Here is a 27053-nt window from a genome sequence, read left to right as displayed (position 1 = left end):
AAGACACATTGCATGCAGCGGAGTAAGCTCGTTCGAGTTGGTCATGCTTTTTAATCGTTCTACTTAAATGTTCGGATATGAAATAACAATATTAATTTTGGATTATCATAGGTATATTCAGCAGAAACTACATTGCAACTAGTTTTTACAGCCGCACCTCATGTTTACTATGAAATTAATTTATGTAATCAATATGCCTCTGTTTTTATTAGTGCAACATTCATGGGTTGCTGCGGTTGTGTGTTCACTGCATCTGTCAAAAATACGTACCTACATTCAATAATTCAGAAGCCCATCGCAATAGCCGCACGGAGTGTTAGGCTCGTTTTGCTTCGGTAAAGTTGGTTTTTGAAGAATTACTCGATTGTAGAACTTACAAATGCCAAAAGGAAGTGTTTTGAGTGAGAATAATAAGGAAATGGTAGAATCTTATAAGAAGAAAGAAGCATCAATTTGAGAAATCGGGCCCAGGTAGTAGTAAGTAGTTTGAATAAAGCTGTAAGAAACTTTTTGAAGCATCCACAAAATTATGCTACGATCAAATGGGAATCAAAACATTTAGTATCGGTTCTGGAAGCTTGATGGGGGGATTTTAAGATTGTATACCTATTTATATATTTTTAATAGAATTTTATAACTCCCCAGGTAACTAATAAGCATTAACAGTAAATCAACATGGCATATCAATTGCACATTGCTGTATATTAGCATTTTGACCGTATAGCTGTTGTAAATTGGCATCCAAAATTCTGTTCAAATTTTTCTTATCAGTATTCTGCTGCAAATAAGCATTATCAACAGTAAAGTGGCCGTATTTTTTTTTACCAAGATGGTTTTAAGTATCAGGTAATTTAAATGCTTATTGGCTTGGATTTGAATTGCATTGGTTATGATTATTGATTGCCTGTGTCAAGTTAAGATTTTTAAATTATTCTATTATTACAATATTACAAACATCAAAAGCAATACCATGCAGTACTTAAAAACAAAACAAAGATAAATTAAGTTTCTAAACTCACACAACTACAAATTTCTCCAGAAGTAAAAAACAAAATTAGGTATATCAACAAAAAACATTGACAGATTTCGTGCTGTTAGATTCCAAAAAATCAAATGGAAGAGTCCAAAATAAAGTAGCTATTTTGTTACAAAAATCTAATCAGGACATGATAAAAGAGTAGCTAATCCGGGACCTCCCCCCCCCTCCTCAAATACTATTGTATCACCTAACCATCAATCGAAATCAAACTGGCTTCAACTTATTTCAACTGATGACTTAAACCACAGAATTGCGACCGCACATTCCCGTCCGCCACTGCACTGGTGGATAAGACAGAGAGTTGTGCGTTTACGCACTATCTAACCGCTACTGAATTTTCAGGATGTACACTAAATCACTAAATCTTACCCTTTCTTTTTTTATTTTGGCTTTCGACTTCAACGGGTAATAACGTAAACCACTACAAACTATACTAATGGTAATTATGCCACGTGTAGTAAGTACTAATAAGTATTCGAGTAGAATTAATTGCATTTTTCAGCTTATCGGAAATGTTTCAGAGTTGCTACTGCGGAAAACGGACTAGATTTTTTTTTGGTTTGTTTCTATCACTACAATCTAATGGATGGATGAAAATACTACTGAATTGGTAAATAACTTTCGGAGAAAGTTTTTGGAACAGTAAACTTTTTCCTGATGACTCATGGTAATAGCAATTCGAGACATCAGTGCTTTTAGAGTAATTGTTTTTCCAGCCTTTTCCATGGATTGGAATAAATTATATTTTACGTATTAGAATAGGTCCAACTACGGTAAGAATGGTTGTGTGAATTATCAAAGTATGGTAGTAAAATCGAGCTTAATTCAAACGGAACACGTTTGATTTTCTAGTATATCAAGTATTAGTACCAGGTTAATTTCCGCAGTTAGTTGGTAAACAATATGTTATCATACTTACGTGATAGTGTAAATTCATTGTGTTTTCTAGAAGAGATTCCTATCGAATAAATAATTGTTCTAAAACGCTGAGGCGTCGATTATATCAGCGCCTTCGGTAATATTTGAACCTAGATTGGGTAAACGGTAAAGAACACCTTGGAACTTAGGGGGCTAGACGCCGGTACATACACATACAGATACGTAAAAACTTAATCAATAACAATCACATACTGATTTCAGATGAATAATTACTGTGGCGTGTGTCTGACAGGCAAGCAATCAGCTAACCACCTGTTTAATTGCGGTGCACACGCATCAGGATAGTGACACTGCGTCCGCGGGTTTCCTTAATGATCGGAATCGTTGAGCTCGTTCAGTTCAACGCTTTGATCCTCGAGGCTTCGCTTGATATCGGCGAGGGTGCTCATTATTAGTTGCTGTTTGGTTTCCGCATCGAAAGCTTTATCACCGTTAGTCACCGTTACGAGGGTCGATGTCGTTACCATCGCCGTCGAAGCGTTACTATTGCTGCTGCTGCTGCCGGTTGGTTCGTGTTTCGGATGTGTAACGTTAGCAGCGTTTTCCTGCTGTGACTTTGCCTGGCGCTCGCGTCGCAGCAGCGTGATTTTGTGCAGCAAAGCTTTCTTCGACAGCTCTGAAAACGATAAATAAATGTTACTTCAGGGTGGTATGTAGTGAGAGTATTTGAAAGGTCAGTCTCAAAACAATATTTTTTTGCAAATCACATATTTTAAAACACGGTTCGATCTTTTAAACAGAAGAACAAAAAAAAAGCATTTTGTTTAAATAAAAAACCATTACTTGCGTAAGTTGGTCTTTTTTTGATGGAAAGAGCCTCTGCTAAAGGCTAGCTGATTACCTTATATTTATTTTATGTTGAAAATAACTTATTTAAATGTTAAATAGCTAATAGCTTTTCGACATTCCGAGCCACATACGAACATAAAAAATGTGTTCAGAACACATTTCTTGACATTTTGATATTAATATGCTAACATGTCTGACAAAGCGTTCAAGAGTTATCATCTTTCAAAGATAAAATTTTTGAAGATTGCCAAAAAATATTGTGCAAATTTCCCTTCTTTGCTTTTGAACAAAACGGACATCTAAAACAAAATGATTGACCTGAAAATTTTTCGCTTTTTACGCGGTTTGTTTTTTACCCGACTATTTTTACACGAATCTCGGAATTTAAGCTTTTGTTTACGACGAAGTTTAAATAATACGTGCAAGTTGAAGTCCAAGTGCAATCCCAATTCCAACCCGTTTTTTGTAATTGGGACAATGAACGACACTCCTTCCAAATTTATTGCACCCATTGTAACACATTGTGCACACATTTATGCATCGCGTTTGTGATGTGACAGTTCAACAGTTCACTTCTCTCTGGTGTATTGCTTTTTGTTTACCAACGCAAGCGGTAAAAGCCTTCTGCCTCGCGCTTTTTCCCGATAGGGGAAATGTGTATAATGTGTCCCCCCTAAGAATAAATGGATATATCTCCGTTATACTTCCCCAAATTAACGTTACAACTACGTGTATATGTAGGTATTTGAGCTGAAAACCAATTGCAATTATTTTTTTCATTCAGTATTGTGGAATAAATATGCTAGGAATTATTTAATACAAGCACCTAAATGTTGTGTTTCTCGTTTGCCCCACCTGTATTACAATATGCCCAATTCAATGGACAAAGTAGTCTAAGTCCCTCCTAACAAAAAAAAATATGCCCAATGCGGTAATTTGAATATTTCTAGCAGTGACAGACCAACTCTATTTTTATATAAAATAAACCTAGTTTCGGCCTTCTGGTGCACTTTTTCTTTTCCGCATGGGGCACATTATACTGCAACTGTGGCATTTTGCACCGCATAGTTGAATTACATGAAATTTGGACGTTGGTAATAAATTATTCCCACCATGGTTACTCTACAATACTAATTGAATTAAATGATGGCAATTGACTTCAACTTAGATCTGTTCACGTATGTTTATAACCACATTTGCAAGGGGGGCAAATTGCACCACCGCCAGTGGGGTATATTGGCCTGTTTTTACTCCTTTGAAAAAATATTAAATGCCAAAGCAAATTCTGCGTTTTATACCGTTATTTTTGGCAGGGATGTCTTTTTGAAGTTCACTTCACGCAATAGAATTGCAACAACATTTACGGATTTTGACAAGAAAATAGCCTAAGGAAACGACGCCAAAAGTTACATCGGAAGCTGCTCAAAAACAAATTTATTTTTGTTTTGTTTTACAGCATGTGACAACTGTCATACCTGCATGGTAGGCTAGTTCCATCAAACACTATGGTTTCTGGGTGGTTTTGCATTTTAATTTTGCTTGTTTAGGGAAAAACGAAGGGGGGCGCACATTGGCCAGGGGGGCACGTTATACACAATTCCCCTAAATTACGAGATTACGATTTCTGTGAGATTTTCAGGTCCATAATTGATGTGAAGGCAATCGTGAAGTGTATGTAAGTGATTTGGTCCATATAAATAAATCAATTAGGTAATTGGAATAATGAGGAAAAGCTAAAACAAAAGCAGTGCAACAATTGGGTGTGAGGTGTGCAATAATAAGATTTGAAGGTTATATTAGTGTGCAATAATTGAGAGCAGAATTGTTTTACAAAAGACGTATTTTACACGGTTTTCGTAAGGAATTCCATACAGATGGCTATGGCAACTATTTTTATATTAGTTTACCTGCATAGTAAGCGGATTTACGATAGAAAAAATCTGCTTTCATTCGTTCAAAATCATCAAATTGCTCTTGATGAGTGCTTAGCTATGCACAATTGGCAATTTACCATAGTAAGCTTTTGGTATATTTATTTCATTCAGCTTCAATACCATAACTCCAGTTCAAACGTTCTGTACTACCGTGAACGCGGGTAATTCCGATCATCTCCTAATTCCGATCACTCAACGAAAGTAGTCGATTTTTAGAAATTGGAATCAAAAACCACAGTTTATGGGAATCCTCATGATCAAAGCTTGCCAATGAGCTATAAATTTTAATTCAATCTTTTAAAAATCGGTTACTTTAGTTGAGCTTCTGTCTTCATGTCTTCCTCAGACTTGACCGTCTTGGGATGCTTTCGCCTGCTTTATAATAACCCAGTATTTTTTGATGGGCCTTAGTTCCAGTGCGTTGGGGGGATTGGCGGGTGGGGTGGTCATTGTCCTTGGGTGCATTTGGGTTGAGTATTTTAAGCCATTTTTCCAATTTTCGAAAACTGATAGCGATAAAAATACAGTGTAACCAATACACTCTAAACTACGACTACCCAAATTTTCAAGACAAAATACACAATGGGTAACTTTCTATAGCTTTTTTCCGTGATGCAGTTAGATGTGGGACACTTTAAAAAAAGGCAAGTGATTAGGAAAAATATCAAAGTTGCAATTCGAAAAGTTCGAAAATCTAACCTAAAGATTGACAAGGAAAACAATGCATGGATATTGAGAAATGGAAACAGAATGAAGAAGAGAAATGACAAAAGAAACACGAAAGGTTATAGGAAAAGGAAAAGGAAAAGGAAAAGGAAAAGGAAAAGGAAAAGGAAAAGGAAAAGGAAAAGGAAAAGGAAAAGGAAAAGGAAAAGGAAAAGGAAAAGGAAAAGGAAAAGGAAAAGGAAAAGGAAAAGGAAAAGGAAAAGGAAAAGGAAAAGGAAAAGGAAAAGGAAAATAGGAAAGCAAGCAAAGTGGGAAAGGCAAGTAAGAAAGCAAAATGACAAAAGGAAATATGAAAAACAATTGGGAAGGAAACTAAGAATGGAATGGCGAATTGGAATATTTTTAGTTAAAGCTTTCAATTTTCTCGAAACACGAAACTTTTTTTTGATTTTTACGATCCGCCGTTTAATTGTTTTCGAGGTACGATGCTAGTCTAACAAGTCAGCCGTCGTATGTTCGAATTTCGACTGCGGTGGTGCTATTAGATAAAATCAGCAAAACTTTTACACTAGCCCCTTAACTGTCCTGTACTCTAATAGCCGGATGTGGAGTTATCGACAGAAGGGACAAGTCTTAGAAAGGACGTTCAATTTCTCGAAGAGTAAGCACTAAACAAATATTATTGATAAACAGACTGTTGTAGAATCGTTATTTTGTCATTAAATTGTCAACATTTTATCCACCAATTTTACGCTGCGATTTGCCAATAAAACATATTTCAAAACACTAATCTATACAGTTAAAATTATATTGTTAGATTTCCGAGTAGCCGTCGTAACGGGTGACAACTAAAATTTTGGAATTTTTTCGCTTTCGTTTGACGTCGAAACAGGAGCGTTGCGAATGCTTCTCTTGATTCTACCAATCAACTATTTGCAATTCGTGGCTCTCCATTTATTTTTATACACCTAGGAACTCAAAATCCCGAAGAAATCTTCGATTGGGCGCACTGAGACAGTATTTACGGGTCGTGGTTTTTGGATAAAAATGGGACCGAATGGGTATTCAGGAACGATTGTGTTTTTTTGGCGTAATGCGATGATGCTCTATTCGGCCAAAACACGTATTGTCCATCTGCATGATGTTTTTGTAGAAACGGGATCAAAATTTTTTTTCATGCACTCGTCTGGTGCATCTTAATTGATAGCCAAACCAGAGGGCTTGTTGTGGAAGAAACGAAAAAGAGAACGATGTCCTGCTGCGTCCATAATTTTGGCAGGTCTTACACTACCTTGTTAGTGAACAGTTGTTGGGCTTCTTAGGATATGGTAAACAGTCTGTTTGGACACGCCGCCCGTACTGCGGTCGGTATCACTGTCGTCACTCGTGAGTGACCTACATAAAAGCCACGCTATGTATTCCCGCTTCTAGTATAAGAATAAGTCTTTGTTGCGCCTCACGCTATTGTTACTAAAATCTATATAAACCAGCTCAGATGCTGGTCAGCAGTTACTATCATTCTCATTATCATTCTTAGTATTGTTCAGTACATGCAGTAGCCCAGTTGCTACTTGTCTCTGTTGCCACCACTGTTACGTGGCTAGATTAGAACGAAATGTAGTTGACTTAGTGCCACTGCCGGCCTGCTTACCAGCAGCCGCCAGTATTCCATAATTGTTACCCCGTTTGCGATATAAGTGAATATAATTCGTATAGTAAACCAGTGTACTATTCAGTAACCGAACATAAAGAAACCCGTGATTCCTTGATTCAGTGATCCAAATTCACCAGGCCTTAATTGCCCGGTACAGTTTACTACAATTGGCAGAGGCCAGGAAGGAAAATTAGAAAACACAACGTAGGGCCTTCCACAACGGACGAACATAGTTTTGGTGCCGTGACCAGGATTGGTCACCTGCTGCCGGCTTTCGTTATATGCCACCGGTTGTTGGAATGCTACCGGTTTTTGTTATTTGCCGCCGGCTATCGTCACGCTGTCGGCGAACCTCGTTTGCCGCCGGCTATCGTTCTTTCTATTTCGTCTTTGCTATCGCGGTGAGCTGTACCCGCCCATGATCAAGAACAACCAAGTGAACTTACTTTATTGAACATGTGATCAATTGAAATGGTACATCCGAGAATGTATACTAAAGTGTGAACATTAACTGTATGTGAAGAGAAAAATCAACCCACAGTGAATTATCAATTTTCCGATGCCAAACGAACAAGCATCGAACGTTCACTCCCTTCCAGTGTGATACACTGCCGCAATTAAGTGCGCTGTTTACTCGCGGGACGTCAGCTCCCATAAATGCGATGCAGGAACATACAGCAATGTTCAAAGTTTTTTCCTGTTAAAATTTATCTCGTCATGGAGAAACTCCGTAAATTTGCTGAAAAACACCGGCTGGCCGGTAGCCTACCGGTTGAGCGCAAGGAATCTGAGCCTTTGTTGTAAGGCTATTGTCGTGCTGAAAGGCACATTCGACTACGCAACCATTGTATCATTGTCATCGATTGGAGCCACAATAGGGCTATTGTCTAACGTAGTTCCTGCTTTCAAACCGCTGCATGCGGTATCGGATTTGTTCATATAAAATTGTGCTATGGATATTCTGGAGTTTGGCAAGTGAATTCGACATCGAGTTCGAATATCGTTTTGCTGTGGCGTCCCAAGCCGCAGAAAGTTTCTGTTTCACCTCTGCGTGATAAGTTTCGGAATTTCATGGGAGTTTTCTGGTTCAGCCGGTGCTGGAGCGCCTCCAGCCACGATGATTTCCGTAGTTTATTGTCTCGCTGTGGTAATAAGACCGCAGTGACTGTGCTCTGCTATTTCTGCTAATTTATCGTCATGTTGTATGCCGTAGAGCTCGGACTCTACATTTCGGGAGCTTAGTCCTCCAAACCACCGGTCGGAGTGCAACGTCCACCGGTTAGTGGAATTCGCCGGAGCGGCCTCCGGGGATTCATTATCTGCAGTGTTTACCGTCGACTTGAGTGTCTTTCAAGGACAGCCAGTCCTTTGGCGTGAACCGCCAGTTTCGTGTCAAGTGTCGTGGAACCCAGTTTCCACATTTCAGGAGCGTAGCCCTCCAAACGCCGGTCGGAGCGTAGCGTCCGCCGGCAAGCTGAGTAGAGTCGACGGAACACATTATACAAGTTCATCGCCAGCACAGTTTTCCAGTCGTTGCTTTCGTCATCGTGGATTACACAGCAGTGTAGTGCATTCATCGAGTTAGCCACAAGGCAACGTGGCAAGGCGTGTTCCAGCACAAAGGCATTCAGGGGTAGCGCGTTTCTGGTCAACCGAGGCGACCGAAACTGCTGCCCCACCAACATTATGAGTTAAGTATTTTTCTATTTCGATCCCAGTTCAGTCGATTTACGCCAAGACGAATTCTAGATTCCAATGCAACCCGCCACCGTTCGGACAGGATCATCCAGCGGTATTCATTCAACGTTCGTAGCAGCCGTGCCTGCTGTTTCGGACCTTCGTGTCATCGGTGCGGTATCATATCTCGGCCGCACTTCGTAGCTGTGCCTACAAGTTTGGATTTCTTCTCAAAATATTGTTAGTTGTTGCCTCCAGCCATTGGAGCCTCGCTTCCTGTAGCAGTATATAGCGTACTGTCCACGCTATCCACAACCTTGTTTTCCGGATTTGGAACACCGGACTACATTCGTCGAGCATCAGTCGCGACGATTTCATTTGGACCTTTGTCGCTGTGGCCTCACAAGCCGCGGCAATATGCTGAGCAGTTTTTCTTCGTTGTCGTGAGCCGTTTCTGCAGCGTCATCCATCGGCTCGAGTTTCTTCAGGGATTCAGGATCCCTCGGCATCCGCCATTTTGTCTTCGAGTAGAATCGATGGAGCGCATTCACCTGCCAGTACAGCTTTCCGGTCGCCAATCATCGTCGTGGATCGCTCATCGTAGATCAACCAGGTACCATCGTATAAACCATCCGCCACACGTTTGAAGTGGCATCCTGGTTCCAGCAACAAGGCCTTAAGGGGTGACGCGTTTCTGGTCAACCGAGGCGACCGAAACTGTCCCCCAAAACCATTCAAAGCTAAGTAGTTTACCTTCGAAGGCTAAATGCAACCCATTTACGCCAATCTTGTTTCAGTTCAACATCGGTCAGAATGTTCATCGACTTATCTTCTGGCCACCTTTCGTTTTGCTGCTTCTGCACCGATTCTGCGCAGATTTCATCGCAGCTTACAACACTGAAGCAGCTAAGTCCATCGTTGCCTACCGCTACCAGGCCAGGTAGCAGGCGATTTCCAGTGCATCATCGCTCGTCTGGTCGGATGCATTTGGCTTGCATCCCATGCTGATATCAACGTTGCCTGTCGTCACGTACGCAGCTTAGTTCATCGCTGCTTGGTCATCACCAAGGCAGCCTAGTCCATCGGTGCCTGCCCTTCGTCAATGCAGACAGCATCGATGCTGCTCATCTGTTTGCGCAGCTTGCACATCCATTGCCGTTCAGCTGCATCAGTGCATCCAGCCAGTCCTCAGCGTTATCATCTGCATCAACTGGTTCAACGTTATTTGGTTGGTGCCGCAGATATCTTGCTTTCATCGACGCTGCCATCAGCCTGTGCAGCAAGTACACAACATAGCCAACTTCTTCCCCGCCACCCCCGGATGAATGTTGAAACCAGGTGGTTTCAAGGGGGGGAGTATGTTTGGACACGCCGCCCGTACTGCGGTCGGTATCACTGTCGTCACTCGTGAGTGACCTACATAAAAGCCACGCTATGTATTCCCGCTTCTAGTATAAGAATAAGTCTTTGTTGCGCCTCACGCTATTGTTACTAAAATCTATATAAACCAGCTCAGATGCTGGTCAGCAGTTACTATCATTCTCATTATCATTCTTAGTATTGTTCAGTACATGCAGTAGCCCAGTTGCTACTTGTCTCTGTTGCCACCACTGTTACGTGGCTAGATTAGAACGAAATGTAGTTGACTTAGTGCCACTGCCGGCCTGCTTACCAGCAGCCGCCAGTATTCCATAATTGTTACCCCGTTTGCGATATAAGTGAATATAATTCGTATAGTAAACCAGTGTACTATTCAGTAACCGAACATAAAGAAACCCGTGATTCCTTGATTCAGTGATCCAAATTCACCAGGCCTTAATTGCCCGGTACAGTTTACTACAATTGGCAGAGGCCAGGAAGGAAAATTAGAAAACACAACGTAGGGCCTTCCACAACGGACGAACATAGTCGAAGCCGCAACATATTCGCTTTTTAAGTGTTGTACCGTAAACTTTTTCCCGAGGTTTCTGTGGCAGTTCGTAGAAGTGTACAACGCGCTCGCGGAATGCTTCTTGTTTTGACGCCGTTTTGAGCAAAACTTGGCAAGCATAAACAAAACAAAAAATACTGACAGAAAGAGGATAGAGAGAGCTAACACACACACACACTCTTATTTCTCCCTGAGCTTGTTTGTTGTTGAGTATAGGGGCCTCGAAGATATTCCAAAATTTTAGTTGTCACCCGTTAGAAAGGTTACTATTTTTCTCGCATTTCTTAGCAGTAGAGACAATGAATCGAGAAATTTCTCATTGATATTTTTATTAGAATTTACTTTAACGAGCAAATTTCGTTGTTTGAAGTAGAAAAAGGACATACTGATTAAAACTTACCCGGATCGGCATCGAGGCTGCGTTGAATTTTCTCGAACGTAGAACTACCGGTGTAGATCTTCCTCTTCAGTGGTTCACTTTGGGGACAGTAACTATCGTCGGTAATCGTGTTTCCGATATCCACCGATCGGAATGACATCAGCGGCGACTTCTGTATTCCCCTCTTCATGTCGCTTTCGTTCAGCGAACTGGAGTAAATTATCGTTTTTCCGACAGTCGCAATCTCCTCGGTCGCGAAAGAATCGCCTTCACCCGCCAAACCGGCCGAGTGAATCGTATGTCTGAAGGTGTTCAACTGTTTCCCTGTAATGTTTTTCCTCGCAGAGGAAATATTCTCCTTGTTGCATTTACTTTTGTTGTGATTTTTGTCTAAGTTTCGGCTCAAATCACAGTCCGAGTCCGAGTCGGAATCGATGCTCAGCTTAGGACTTTGGCTGCGGAATCGTCTTCTGGTGATGATTGGCGACTTCGGAGGTACAATGTTGCGCTCGTAGGTTACTGCTTGCGTAGACATTTTGGCACTTTTCAGGTCATTCTCGTTATCGTTTTGGCGACGTATCAGTTCGGAGCACATGTTCTGGTTTATGAAATTACTAACGTGAGTTTTTCGCGGTATTACTCGGGAGTTTTTGGGGCTGTTCGGAGCCGAAATGGATGTTTCGTAGCGAAGAACTTCCAGCCGTTTGTTAATGATGACCCCCTCGATTGGATTCAGTTCGGCGCCGTTTTCCGAACAACGTTGCGAACATGTTTTAGCTAACTCTCGCTTGAGATCTGCTTCGCAGTTTCGTAGGATTTCTACTCGTTTGTTCGCCGGTGGATTGCAGATTCTCCGAGGACTGCAAATTGTAGTCGGTGGTTCTTTTGTTTCTTTCATTTCCTTAACGGTGTTTGTTTTCATTGAAAACAGAATAGTTTCTGCTTCATGTATCAACTGCTTGTACTTTACATCGGCTTCGAGATCAGCTCTTAGGAGTGCCTTTTCACTTTCCGAAATCGCTAGTATTCGACTGTGGAGTGAATGCACTTCGGTAAATGTCAACGAATTACTTCGGTTCGTCAGCGGTGAGTTGTGATTTGATGATCTCTCTTCAGACTGATTTCTTCTCAATGACACTGGTGTTCCACCAAGGCTCCTGCAACCTCGGCTGACAGCTACATTGCCTACCGGTGAGACTCCATTCGTTCCGTCCACTTGCTTCTTCCGGGTGCGAACCAATTTCTTTCGCCGTTTTGAGCTACCATTTTCGCCGGTTCGCTTGCCACGAGTTCGATGCTTCGACGAGCATTTCTCCGGGAAGTTATGATAGGAACAACTGCCGGTGTGTTTGTAACTTTCCTTATCGGTGACTTCCTGCATCGATCCGGTATCGATGAAGTCCAGATCCAGCAAATCATCCGTATCACATTCGTCACCGGCGTCCTGCCCTGTGTCGATATCCGACGGACAGTCCGTCGGATCTGAATCGCTGCAGCTAATGATTGGAGTAAAGATGATTAGTAAATAACAAATACGATAATTTTTGCCCACAAAGTCTCACCTCAAGATGTCAGTCTCTTTCTCGTAATGGTAACTCTCGTCGAATTTGCCCATCATTTCGTTTAGAGTCGCATCCTCATCGCTGTCCAGATTGGAGCAGAAGGTGGTAGCTTTACTGTCTAGTCTGGACACGTCCGCCCCTTTCCGAATGCTTTTCGGAGTTAACATCTTTTTACTAACAACCTTCTCCGTTGACGAACTGGATTCCGAATCGGAAAGGGCATTTGATTTCCTGAAATAGCATCAAATTAGAAACGTGCTCGTTCTCGGAACCGTTAACCGCGGTACTTAGAGTCTTTTTTATTGTCATCTGTGCCACTGCTGGACTTGATTCCCGACGAAGTCGTCGATCCCGAGTCTTGATCCGTCCTCTTGAGACTGGCACTGGCCAACGATCCGTCCAGAGTCGTAAGCCACGGGTTGGTCCTGATGCGGCAGCGTTGCCTCGGCGAGGGAGCTGAAATAGAAACGATTGATGCAACGAAAAGTACATTTCACTTTGTCATTAGCTTATTATAGCCATGGGAGCAATTGCCAGTGCGACGTACATTCTATGCTACGATAGTGCTGCATGCCGAGATTTTTCTGCATAATAGGGCTCATTGCAATTGCATTTGGCACCGTCTGATGCTGCTGTTGTGATAAGGAACCGTTGTTGTTGTTGCTGCTACCGTTATTATTGCAGCTGCTACTGCTGGAATCGTTCTTGAGAATTGCCATGCCGGTTGAGCCTTTTCCGCTCGCAACCAGTTCACTTCCTTTTTGCAGCTCGTAGGATTCGCTGGAGCATTTTCTTGGAGATGGCTACAAGGAAGCAAGAAAAGGAAATGTTATTATTTAACCGAAATGGAAGTCCTAGATCGGGAATATAAAGATAAGAGTCGGCTTCTGCTTTTTATTTTGCAGACTGTTTTGTTGCGGATGGTCTCGACGGCGCATTTTCATTTTACGTTCATTGTTGTTTTTAGTGCGGTTGCTGACTTTTAGCTAAACCCTGCAGATGAATTATAATGCTGACGGTTATGAGGGTCTCAGAATGATGATCTTGTTTCTTATTTTCCTTATCCAGCTATTTTCAACTGTACACGTAAGCTTAATAAAAATACACATACGTCGCAACATACACTTACTAAACAGTAAACTTTGTAAACCTACCAAATCCTCAACAGCAAACTCAACATGTTTCTCCTCAATCCGGTTGAGACCGCACTTGAATTTGTTTCCATTGTCGAAGCCTCCTGGTCCTCCTCCGGCGCCAATGCCGCCACCACCACTGCATGCTGTGAGTCCTTTCGGAAAGTAGTGGGTGCCAGTCCTGATGTTGATGTAATACTCCGGCGCGTAAGAGCAGCCACCTGAATGGGGTAACAAAACAGTTGAAGCTTGTTCAGTTTAAATCGTTGCATTTTCCGATACTCGTTCTAACGTTAGCTAACGAACCTTCTTTCACCGTACGCTTGTGAGAGGGACTGGAAAGGAGTTCGGAATTGTATCGTAAAATTATGCGATACAGACGGGTAAATGCGTGTCAATGAGGGAAATCGACGCTGTTTATGCCTTTCACCGGCGGCGGCGTGGCGATATGGCGTCATACTCGGAACAATTTTTCCGAAGAAGAATGAGAAATGTGCTCAGTTTTTATTGAAGCGTAAAATTTCATTATTTTGTCACCATGTCTGTACTTAGCTCGGATACATATGCGAGAAAGAGTTATGGAGCGCGGAAATTGTTTGAAATGATCAAACGAATGGCATAATTATCGCCTTTAGCGACGTTTTGCCGGATGGTTTTCAAATAAAATATCATCATGATTTGATGTTTCGCTCATTGCTGTAATAGGCCATATGTAAATCAAATTTTGTTCATTTCACAATGGAAAGTGGAATGTTCCCAGAGTGGGAAGATTAGCACGTAACATATTACACGCATATCACCACCAATGGATCAAAATTTCGAATCGCATAATTAATCCATATCCATATTAAATATTTTGCTAAAGCGTTCCACTTTCAATTCATAGCTGTTGGGTTTGAGAATGAATAGAATATTTGTTGGGTTTTTCATCAACTATATAGCTATATAGCTGCATTTATTATCGCAGAGTTGGCAAGTAGGGTAAGGAATTTAGTTTTCAACCCTGTGTTAGTTTTAGCACCACTGCTAAAACATTCATCAAATAGGTTCCTAAGAAAAAGGTAGAGAAAGGCTATTATTTAGGATATTGTCAAGGTTGTTATTTTGCTAGAAATTTTGCGATACCACACCAAAATTTGCGTCTGTACGGCCAAATAATCAAGTTTTTTAAACTGGGTCTGGAGTTCGAGTGTTTTCTTTTCGTCTAGTGAAAACAGATACGGAATCAAAATTTCCATAAATTGTGTATTTTAGGACACTGAATTCATAATATGTTATTATACAAGGAAAAGGCAATATTTCTGTCAAATTTTCTTTTGTGGCAGACTGCCACTGGCAGTGCATATTTGTTTTTTTTATGATGTAATTAAAGACGTTTAAACAAGTACGAAAATTGAAACGCGAAACTGTTTGTGTTCTAGATTTCGACCGGTCGAAACAGCCTGCTGTATGCTTTCAAATCCGCTTGTTTCATTTTTCGACCCATCGTTCAAAAGCTATGGGAGTGGAAAGCATCTAGATCCGAAAGTAATTGTATGATTTCAGGCGTTTTCCGGGATTGCATTTCAAACATTTTCCATCTATTCATTCAAAGGAGAAGGGTAATCGAAATAGTCTATTAAAACGGTTTACGGTTTAGTTAAAAAAATAATACCAATGTAAAATGTAGCAGTTATTTTTTTGTATTAAATTCATCAATTTAAACGACCCTCGGCTTTGAAAATACATTACTTTGTACTTGGGTCGAATATTAGAACACGCAAGGGTCGAAAACTAAAACAAGGGGCCGAAAATTAACCCAATGGGATGTAGAATTGAAACGAGAAAATAAGTGAAAAATATAAATCATACACTTATTTCATTTTAAATGTTAATTGAATATATGTCCTTTTCTACTATTCTATCATATTTTCGAAAAAACGGCGTTATTTGGACGATATATTGCAATTTGTTAGCCATGCGTTGTTTTTAGGATTGGGCAAAATTCCCGAAAGTATCGATAATTGAATATCAATATCAAATCCGCCTCTTTATCGATACCGTCGATATATCGCTAGTGAAGCATCGATATTAGATTTATCGATACTATTTAAGGCGGCATTCTGGGATTAGGAAATGCTACTTAAAAAACCCGAATTAATCCACCTAGCGGCGTGACCTAGCCTTTCTACTGCCACAATAATCATTATTGAGTTTCTCAGGAGCATCTATAATTAACTTGACTCTATTTTTAAATATCCGTTCTGTATTCCTCAAAATCCTTATTTGCCAGTAAAATTCACAACGTCCAATACGTAGAATAATTATATTTTCTTTCCTTGGGTGCGTAAATAGTTGCAAGCGTCATTTATGTTACTTGATGAACACCTTATTTAGTTTTATAATTTTTACGTGATTTATAAAAAAAATATAATGTTTGTAGACTTGAATGAACATATATAGAAAATTAGAAATTAACCCTCTAACGGGTCTACAGACGGCCTTAACTTTCGGGCTTCAGAGCCACATACGAAACATGTTTCGAATTGACAATATGAAATATGTGTTCTTAGCAGATTTTTTGATATTTTGATATTAATACCATGCGTTCAAAAGTTAGCATCTTTGAAAAACAAAAGTTCAGAAAAATTATCATTATACTTCGCTTTTGAAGAAAAAGGATATCTACAACAAAATGATTCATCTCAAAATTTTACTATTAGTTGGCTTGGCTTCAATTTTGCAATATAGGTATCTGAATTAGAAAAAATAACTGAATAGAGCATTAGATATAAAAGAGAAAGTGAAATTTTTATTAGCTGGCGCTCTTTCAAATATTTATTTTTGCATGAAAATCAAAACTTAAGCTTCTTTTGAATGTACTTTCATGAAAAGATAGTCATTAGCTTGGTCGCATCGTTTTTACAATGTATCCCATAAGAGGGACAGGGAAACAAGATGAGATAAAAAAATAGTGCAAAAGCTGCGCCATAAACATGCTTGAGAATGGGAAATATGATCGATATGATTTCAAGTGCTTGTCACTTTTTATTTATTTATTAAAACATGATACATGACATAAGACATCTATCCTTGAAAATGTCACTAACGAAAACAAATCTTATAAAATTATTACCGTGCAACGTTTACTTCCTATTATTCATATAACATGCCTAAACTCTAGTATCTATTGATAGAAAAGAGCTTCTATTGATGCGGAAAATTTGTTTGAAGTTTGTATAATTTTGTTTGGAAAAATCAACTCACTAGTATTTTTAATCCTATACACCACTAGACCTACATGCTTAAATTAACTGCTTTTCTTCGCTTTTTGCTTTTCTTGTACAATTGTGAGTAAAATCAAGTGAAGAAAATGACAATTGAAATCTTAAAGCAAAGAAAAGAAAAAACTTTTCAATTGAATCCCGCTACTTAATATATATTTGCAACAGATACGTAGTTCGCCTACGATGTGCAGGCTTTATCACTGTCTTATTTCAAAGCGTATACATATCTGTCGCGAATAAATAATAAATAGTGGAATTTAGTCGGTAAAAGTTTTTTCTTTTCTTTAATTTCAGAGTTCGTATTCCACTAAGAGGCTTCAAAAACTTCAGACAATTGACCTGTTTCTCACTTTTCTTGAATTTCAATGCAAATTTAAAAATTGCAAATAGTAATCACTTGCACACATACATACACACATACATACATACATACATACATACATACATACATACATACATACATACATACATACATACATACATACACACATACATACATCACACACATTGAATACAACCAACATTTGATTGATATGATTTGATTTCACAAGTTTTAACGGTTCAATATACGGTGCTTAAGTGTTAAAGTTTGAATAACTTTTGAATGAACCGTCCGATTTTAAATAACTCGGTTTCGTTTGATAGATCTCAGCAGTAATTTTCAAATAATAATAAAATGTGTGATGTTTTTCATTGAATTAATGTTTATATGTTTCAAAAATATGTTTTAAATACTATTTTTCCAAATTTCTTTATGTAACTTTCAAACTACAAGTCCAATCATCATGAAATTTGGAAGTTAAGGGTTTGCAAGGCTCCTCTTTCATATGCAATCAATTTTGTTCAAATCGGTTAAGGAACCTATGAGATAATGGAGTCCCATATTTTTCGTATTTTTATACATAACTTTTGAACTAAAAGTCCGATAAGTATGAAATTCAATAGCGACCAATGGGACATCTAGACCTTTCATTTGACACTAAGAACATTAAAATCGGTCCAGCCATCTCCGAGAAAAGTGAGTGAGATTAAAAGCGTCACATACACACACACACACATACACACACACACACACACACACACACATACATACACACACACAGAAAATGTTCAGTTTTCGAAACTGAATCGAATGATATATAACATTCGGCCCGCAGGACCTTCTTTCCATTTCCGGTTTTCCAAGTGATTTCTATACCTTTATACTATATATTTATATAGAAGAAAGGCAAAAAGGGATTCATAAAAATTAATCAATAAAAACATGTTGAGCAAAGAGAGGGCCCCCAAAACACGCACGCAACACATAACTCGCTCCAGTACAACTCTATTTCGGACACGTCGCTTTGTACGGAAAACCGCACCACAGCTGTTCACGCCCGACTGAATCGCTGCCCCAGAATCCACAAAAATATGATGGGTTGTACTTCCGACGCATCTAGATGACATACCGAAGAGTAAAAATTTGATCCGTATTAGCACGGGCCTTCAAAAGCCAACCTGGTACTACCCTACGAACTCTCCAGCCACCGGGGATAGACAACGTAACCAAATCTGTTGGTGACTGTGACCAGCGTTATGCTGCGGTAATTGCAGCAATCTATCCGATCCCCCTTTCTGTAGATAGGACAAACCACACCCTCAATCCACTCATCCGGCAGCTCTCTCCCAAACCCCTGAAACCATCCAGTGATGTGTCGTTGCTGGCGGTTCTTGGCCATTCCTGCAGAGTTCCGCTGGGAGTTGCTCCTTTCCGGTTCTAGCTCTGCTCGATCTCTGTCCCACCTCTGCCACTTTCATCGCTATTATGGCGCGTAAAAAACTTGAAAATCTTTATGCCTTCAACGCCCAATACTACTCTATGTGCTCTCTGGTCAGTTTTGAATTGCTGAAAATCGCATATCGTACGCACTTACTGTTCAATAAGCGTTAAACATGTAAGTGACATTGTTCAAGGTTTTGCATAAGAGTCAATTCCAAGGGGTCGGACACTCAGCAGATTGCACAGCACGGTTGCCAGGTCGAAAAGATTATAACGAATTTAACAAATCTTGCAGTTCGGCACTTGTACCAAAATCGGCACAGTTCGGCTCGTTTCAAGTCGTTTAACATAAAAACGGCTGTGTCGAGGTCATTTCTAATAAAGTAAATTTGAGAATTAAGCTTAGAAGCTAGCCGAAAAGAAAACAGTGCGAGAAAAAATCCTAAAAATTTTGTTTTTTTGGGCATTTTCTGACCTAGTTTTAGTCTATATTTTTTCAGCTGCATATCCCACTTTATCAGAACAGTATCGGGATGAAATTATCGATTTAGCATAATATCGACGTCGTAAGTATCGATGAAATATATCGAAATATCGGCCTTCGAGTATCGATATCGCGGGTATCGATACGGTATCGCCCAATCCTAGTTGTTTTAATGGTTGAATTATAGTGCCCTTACCCTATCATTGTCCAGCCTACCAATCGTTTTGAGATGGCGTTTGATCGGACAGTGACCGTTAAATAATCCTATTATTATACTTAGTTCGGTTTTCTTCAAATTTAGCAAGTTTTCTACTTTACTGTGAGGAAAAAATGAAAATTTGTAAATTAAACTACCCATGCCTTCACAGTGACGAACTATCAAAATGAATTATCTAAGGTAAAGCTCCTCAGAAACTTGCTAAACTCGAGATTTTAATTTGTGGCAATACGAAGTTTGTCGGGTCAGCTAGTATGCTATAAATACCAGGATGCCGTAAAAAATATGTGGTTTTGCTGGCTATCTGTATCTATGCACAGTGGTTTGATTGCTCGGATTCGTGAACTTTTTTAATAAATCTTTTCATAGTGTTTTTTTCAATATGGCGTCTTCGGAAGAATTTCTGTATATCAATAGACGCAACGACTGGTGGTTAGTATTGGTTCGGAACTCAAACACAGGTGGCGCTGCAAAATGTAACTTTCTTATTTGACTATATAGAGCTATAGTATGTTCTAGAAAGTTTTAGATAATCTTATTATGAAGCTTTTTGCTGAAAACATTATTCCTCTAAGTATCACAGTTTTCGAGATATTAAGGGTCTTTCACGACGGACCCCCACAAATCGGGTTTTTCACTGTAGCTTCAAAACTATGTGATTTAGGGAAAAATAGAATTCTGCAAACATTTGCATCTATTTAAATCACACACTTTTACAGAAGAAAGTGAACACGTATCTTCTATACAGAGCTGCTATACAATTAAAACTTGGAAAAACTGGCAGCCGAGATATAATTAAAGTGAAATTACATTCAAAACTGATCTTAAAACATGCTAAGTCATTTGTCTCTTTGAGTATCTTCATCGTTTAATTTGCATTTCCAAAAAGTGTTACTCAGTCTTTTAGAGACATATATGATATATATCATAGTGTTTACTATATCCCATCGCCCTGTTAACAGCAAGGTACGATGCTAATCTAACAAGCCAGTCGTCGTATGTACTAATCTCGGCTGTCTGGTACTGCTAGAGTTTAATAGGATCCTTACACTAGCCCTGTAATTGTCCTGTACTCTAATAACCGGCTGCGAAGCCTGCCGATAAACAAGGGCAATGTCCTCAAGACGGTTATACCCAAAGCTTTGCTCTACTTGTATCGCAAGAGACTAGTAAGAAAAGCAAACTAATGTTAGGGTAGATGCTCCAGTAGTTGTGGTAGTACCAGTAGTGGTGGAAACTTGAAATATATCATAATTTTGGCGGATTTCGAGATAATTTCCGTTTTCTATTGTTAAATATATATTTGTTAAACGTTTTATCTAAGATACACAGTTAAAATTTAAGATGTTGGTGCAAAAATTACAAATTCCTTTTCAGCAGTCCAATAGAGTGCAATTGCTTAAGAAATTCGTAACAAACCATAGCATTTTAAAAAGCCTACGTTGTTATCCACCTGCTGCCATGCTCATTGCAAGCGTTGCTAAGGCGGTAAACAACATTCCACTATTATAGGCAAATTTTCCACTATTATAGGAACATTACCACTACTTTAGGAGCACATACTAATGTCAGGAAAAGCAATATTTTAGATATATTAACCAGCAGAATGGTATAATTTTGGTATGTATTTAAAGCCAACACTATGGTGCACCATATTATCATGTAGTTCAATTGGAAACTGATAAATTGAGCGTTCAAGTCTTCTTTACACACTATCCCCCGACATAATCCCTCCATTACTGGAGCATCTACCCTAGGTAATTAAAAGTCATTACTTTGAGCGTCTTAGCAGAATCTCAAATACGGGAATATTGTGATAGATTTTTGTTATGTAACAGAATTAAACAGAAAACTTTTTCTTCAACTCGTAATGTTAGGGGTTTTTAATTTCAGGTAAATGAAAACATAACCAAACCAGAAAATGTTCTAGAACGGCAGCAAACATGGATTTGCTGCATCGCCTTCTCGAATCATCAGATCCCTTAATTAGTAGCATAAGGGCGTCGCGAGACAAGTCGGCGAGTGAACTATGCGGCGATGCAAAATACATGCTCGATATTTAATTTTCTATTTATTTGTTATATATTTATTTTTATATGTTTACTTTTTATATATTTATTTTTTATCTTTATCTCAAACGAGATGAACGTGCCATTTTCGCGGATGGACGGCGACGAACCAGAAGTTGTAGATGAGTTCGTTAATGTGGGATCGCTGGAAGCCGCGGATAACAACACAAGCAAGAAGATCATGCGTTGTATTCCAGCAGGACAACGAGACTACTTTGCCCTTCGCAAAACGCTGCGATTAAGAGGCATAGCCGTCGCACGAACCTGACAATGTACAAACCCCCTTACTTACTTAGGTGACTTGCCGTCCTATGACAAAGCCTGTTGAACAAAGTGACAGATATTTTTTCTCGCCGTACAGATTGTTAGATTTTTCCAACAAAAAACACAGAATTATATGTGGCATCCCTGGCCCCGCGTATTGATATCCGCTCGGTTCATAACACCTTGGGGCGCTATGTTGAACAGCAGGCATGAAAGACCATCACCTTGACGAATCCCTCTGTGTGATTCGAATGGACTTGACAATCCACCCGAAATCCGAACACAGCACTGTGTACCATCCATCGTAGATTTAATCAGTTTGATGAGCTTCCTGGGGAAGCTGTTCTCGTCCATGATTTTCCATAGCTCTTTCCGGTCGATGGTATCATATGCGGCTTTGAAGTCAACGAATAAATGATGCGTGGGAACTCTGTACTCACGGCCCTTTTGGAGGATTTGCCGCAGTGTAAATATTTGATCCGTTGTAGACCGACCTTCGACGAAGCCGGCTTGATAAGTTCCCACAAATCTATTCGCAATTGGTGATAGACGGCGGAAAATGATTTGGGACAGCACTTTATAGGCGGCATGGAGAACGGTGATCGCTCGATAGTTCTCACAGTCCAACTTGTCGCCCTTTTTAGAGATCGGGCAGATAACCCCATCTTTGCACTCCTCCGGTAGCTGTTCCGTATCCCAAACTCTAACAATTAGTCGGTGCAGACAAACGGCTAGCTTTTCTAGTCTTATCTCGACACATTTCGGCTCGCGGCACAAAGCCTTTGCGGGATCCGTTCAGTTTCTGGTAGAACTTTCGCGTTTCCTGAGAACGATGCAGCCGCTCCAACTCTGCATATTCCTGCTCTGCATTCCAGGTAGCGCTTTTTCTCCCGATTTGATTTCGCTGCATCTTCTTCTGTTTGTATCTTTCCACTGTGTGGCACTGCGCATCTTTGCCGCCCGCGCAGCGTTCTCCTCATCCATCACCCTCCTACATTCATCGTCAAACCAATCGTTCCGCTGATTCCGGGCCACATGCCCGATGGAGCTCTCCGTTACACTGCTGATGGCTATTTTAATGGTGTTCCAACAGTCCTCGAGAGGGGCTTCGTCCAGCTCGTCCTCTTCCGGCAGTGCAGCTTCGAGTGAATGCGCGTATTTTGCGGCGACGTCTGGCTGCTTCAGCCGCGCGAGATCTAACCGGGGCTGGCGTCGGTACCGAATATGGTTCACAACGGAGAGTCTTGGGCGCATCTTAACCATCACTAGGTAGTGGTCCGAGTCAACGTTAGCGCTTCGATAGGATCTGACGATGATAATGTCTGAAACCCCCTATTAGACTGATCGACCATGCTCATGGAGGACTTACGAGCCTTTGCGGATGACATTTGGCGGAGTTTGAGTTGAAAGCGAAGAGTGGCGGAGGTGCATGAATTAAGGGCAACAGACACTTCTTGGGGAGAATACCAACGTACATTGGCAAAAGTCGGTAAACTACGCATCGCAAGGAAAAATATTCTATACAACAACCCCACCAGCCAGGTCGACCATCGGTACACCTGGAGATCACCCAACCAGACGGAATCATAAATCGATCCCGTTCTGGTAGACAGTCGGCACTTTTCAGACATTATCGACGTCAGAACCTATTCGGGCGCTAACATTGCTTCGGATCACTACCTAGTGATGGTAAGGATACGTGAAAACTATCTGTTGTGAACAACATTCGATACCGGCACCCGCCACGGTATAATCTAGCGCGACTGAAGCAACTGGATGTCGCCGAAAGCGACGCGTTATCCCTCGAAACCGCGCTGCCGGACGCTGGAGGAGCTGGATGAAGCCCGTCTTGAGGACTGTTGGAATGCCGTGAAAACAGCCATTAACAGCGTAGCGAAGAACGTCCTAGGTCGTGTGGCACCGAATCGACGTAACGAATGGTTTGACGAGGAATGCCAGCAGATATTGGCTGAGAAGAATGCAGCCACCCGTAGAGCCACCCGTCAAAAAGTGGAGCGATAAAAACAGAAGCGGAGACAGCCAACCCGACTCTTGCAGGAGAAGAAGCGCGACCAGGAGGAAGAACTCGAGCAGCTGTATCGCTTTCACGACACACGAAAGTTCTATCAGAGACTCAACGAATCTCGCAAAGGCTTTGTGCTCAAGGGGCGAAAGTGCAGAGATAAAGAGGTAAGGTATCTTGACTGACGACCGTGCGGTGATCGAAAGGTGGAAGCAGCACTACGATGAACACCGGAAGGGCGTGCAAATGAAAGACCATGATAGCGGAGGAAGTGACCACGTTGATGTAGCAAGCAACGAAGATGTGCCACCCCCATCGATAAGGGAGATTAAAGAAGCCATCCAACAAAGAACAACAAAGCAGAGGAAAAGGATGGCATTGGAGCGGAACTTATTAAAAAGGGCCCGGACAAGTTGACATGCCGTCTGCATCAACTGATTGTCAAGATTTGGGATACGAAACGACTACCGGAGAAGTGGAAAGACGGGGTTATCTGCCCTATCTACAAGAAAGGCGATTAGCTTGATTGTGAGAACTACCGAGCGATCACTATCCTGAAGGCCGCCTGCAAAGTACTGTCTCAAGTCATTTTTCATCGACTATCGCCAATGGCCAATAGATTTGTGGGAAGTTACCAGGCCGGCTTCATGGAGGGTCGGTCTACAGCGGACCAAATCTTCACCCTGCGGCAGATCCTCCAGAAGTGCCGCGAATTCCGAGTCCCCACGCATCACCTGTTCATCGATTTCAAAGCCGCAGATGATAGCGTAAACCGACAAGAGCTATGGAAAATTTTGGACGAAAACGGCTTTCCGGGTAAGCTTACTAGACTCATTCGAATCTCGCAGGGAACTTCGACAAGGAGATGGTCTTTCCTGCCTGCTATTCAACATTGCGCTTGAAAGTGTTATAGGACGAGCGGCGATCGAAATGCGGGCACGATTTTCAATAAATCCAGTCAATTTATCTGCTTTCCTGACGACGTGGATGTTGTCGGCAGAACATTTGCGGCGGTGGAAGATCAGTACAACAACATCTTTGGCGGCTTGCAAGAGAACGGTGAAACGGTGAAATGAACCACGAGTGTTCTTACTGCGAACCCAGTATTCAAAAAGTGGATAAAGCTAGACGGATACGTTGGGTAGCTGCTAGAATGCCCGACAACTATTCTGCCAAAATGGGTTTCGCATCGAATCCGGTAGGAACAAGACGAAGAGGGGTACAGCGAGGGAGGTGTGCAAGATCAGGTGGTGCTGGATCTGGCAAGCACTGGGTGCCCGCAGAACTGGAGACCAGCTCCTATGGACCGAACTAGAAATTATACTGCGCAGGCCTTGTCATAAAAGAACCTATTGCCGAAGAGTTGGAAATCTGTCATAAATACTATCAAACTTTTCATACTTCTTGAGATTAGCCATGATATTTAATATTGTATGATAATGAATACTGTGGAAAAGTCAGTTCATTACAAATTGGTAGTTGCACAGCATTTTTAAGTTTTTTAAGTTTTTTAAGTTTTTTTCTACATTTTTTACATGTCAGCCACGGTATACTATATGTTTGGGGTACTCGTTGCAGCTTTTGGCGCCTCTTCGTTTTAACGTTTATTGCCCGTTATATTCAGATGGCTTAAAACTGAATTGAATGTGACCTACTGTTGTACTGGTCTGAGTTATGTAGCATGATAGAAGAGTCTGTAAAGCGAGCACAAAGGAAATGACTTTATTCATATATTTTTATTTGTTAATCAATTTATCAACGTAATTATTTGTTTGATTCCGTCCGCTATCCAACAAATAATCCTTTTATGGCAATCAGTCTATAAGTTCATCACCAACCGGATAATCATCATCATAATAATCATCAATTGAAAAAAATAGGCTGGCATGTAGGTTTCAAAATATTGACAATGTTGATAGATTCGTGCATATTTATAAGGCAATGATAATTACAGATTGATGATAATATGGGGCATCAATTATCATAATGATCTAAACATGATTATTTTGTATTGAAACGCTGTATGAAAAATACAGGATGAGTAGTTCAACATAATTTAGGTGACACTCCCACAGCTAAGCGGGAAAATATTAAGCGATTTCCAAACAAAAAATCTAAAGCACAATAATGGCAAAATACTCAAAAAGAACGTAAAAATTGCATTTTTTTTAGAAAAACCTTATTTTTTATGTTTTCTAAATAAGGCTGTGTTCGGTAAGGCTATTGACACCAAAAAGCATACCAAATGTAGTTGTGTATAACAGTATACCTAATAGGCCATGAAATTGACAACTTGCATGTCAGCAAGTGCACTATTGAATTTTCCCCAACATTTTGTCAGAACATCGTTAAATAAAAATCTGTCCCTAAATCCGTACTAAATTCCGTCCAAAATGTCCAACCCAAAGGAGGAAGCCTTCCTGATTGCACCGGAAGTGGACGAAAATCTTTCCCCCGAAGAGCGGCTTAAACTGGATAAAACCTTCGAGAAGGAGATAACTCGGTTGCAGCGAAAATATCTAAACATTGCCAACGCCGGACCGGCTGCCAAAGATGTTCAAATTATGCGATGTCTGGAGAAAAAATTAAAACATCTGAAGCGAGAACGAAGCGAACAGAAAACTGAACTGAAAGTGGCATATGCTCCCTGTCATGTGACCCGCTACGAACGTCAGCTACGGTATGTGGAAGAAAATGTACGCAAATATGAGGAGCTCGACCTACGAATGGCAGGAATTCGAACGGAAATTCGGCATCTGCAGTCACAGATGAAACGTTTGGAAAAGGAACGTAAAGATCTGCAGAAGGTGTCACAGTCGGATCATTTCTACTATAATCGGGTGGTGAAGGCAAAGAAACGGCTTGCTACTCTGGAAGACCAACTTTACAACATGAAGAAGCGGGAATCGACCATATTAGCGAAAAACCGAAAGTTGAAAAAGGTGGTGGAGGATATGCTGGTTGCCAGAAAACTTTTCCACCAGCAATGGAGACGGATGATCGATCAGCTGGCGTATGATAAAAAGTTTCTAATCGATATGATTGAGCGTACGATTTTGGCCTTCAATCAGGGTGAGGAACTGTGCCATAAAATCGATTCCCTCAAGAGTTACGCCGCGAGAGAGCAAAAAGCTCAGCGGCAGGAAATGTTGGAACTGCAGAGGAAAATAAAAAATGACCAAAAGAATCATGAGTTTCTTAGAACCAAAGGGTTTCAGCGGGAAATGTGTGACTTGGATCCACGGGAAGTTTACCGGAGGAATACG

At 40.7% G+C, this 27053-nt stretch overlaps 1 protein-coding gene across 1 annotated transcript in view; it reads right to left on the bottom strand.

The window, feature by feature from the left end:
- Positions 1-2286: 2286 nt before the first annotated feature.
- The window catches only part of LOC128737367 (uncharacterized), a 67193-nt gene continuing 42426 nt past the window's right edge, over positions 2287-27053 (bottom strand). The window contains exons 4-9 of the mRNA XM_053831990.1: positions 13724-13923; positions 13117-13372; positions 12857-13025; positions 12570-12800; positions 11029-12503; positions 2287-2594 (exon numbers count right to left, since the gene is read on the bottom strand). Coding sequence (XP_053687965.1) covers positions 2287-2594; positions 11029-12503; positions 12570-12800; positions 12857-13025; positions 13117-13372; positions 13724-13923 — 2639 coding nt within the window. The remainder of the gene's footprint in view (positions 2595-11028; positions 12504-12569; positions 12801-12856; positions 13026-13116; positions 13373-13723; positions 13924-27053) is intronic.

Source organism: Sabethes cyaneus, chromosome 2 (assembly GCF_943734655.1).
Source record: "Sabethes cyaneus chromosome 2, idSabCyanKW18_F2, whole genome shotgun sequence".
NCBI lineage: Eukaryota > Metazoa > Arthropoda > Insecta > Diptera > Culicidae > Sabethes > Sabethes cyaneus.
The sequence above is the reverse complement of the archived record's forward strand: the minus strand, read 5'-3'. Positions and strand labels throughout refer to the sequence as shown.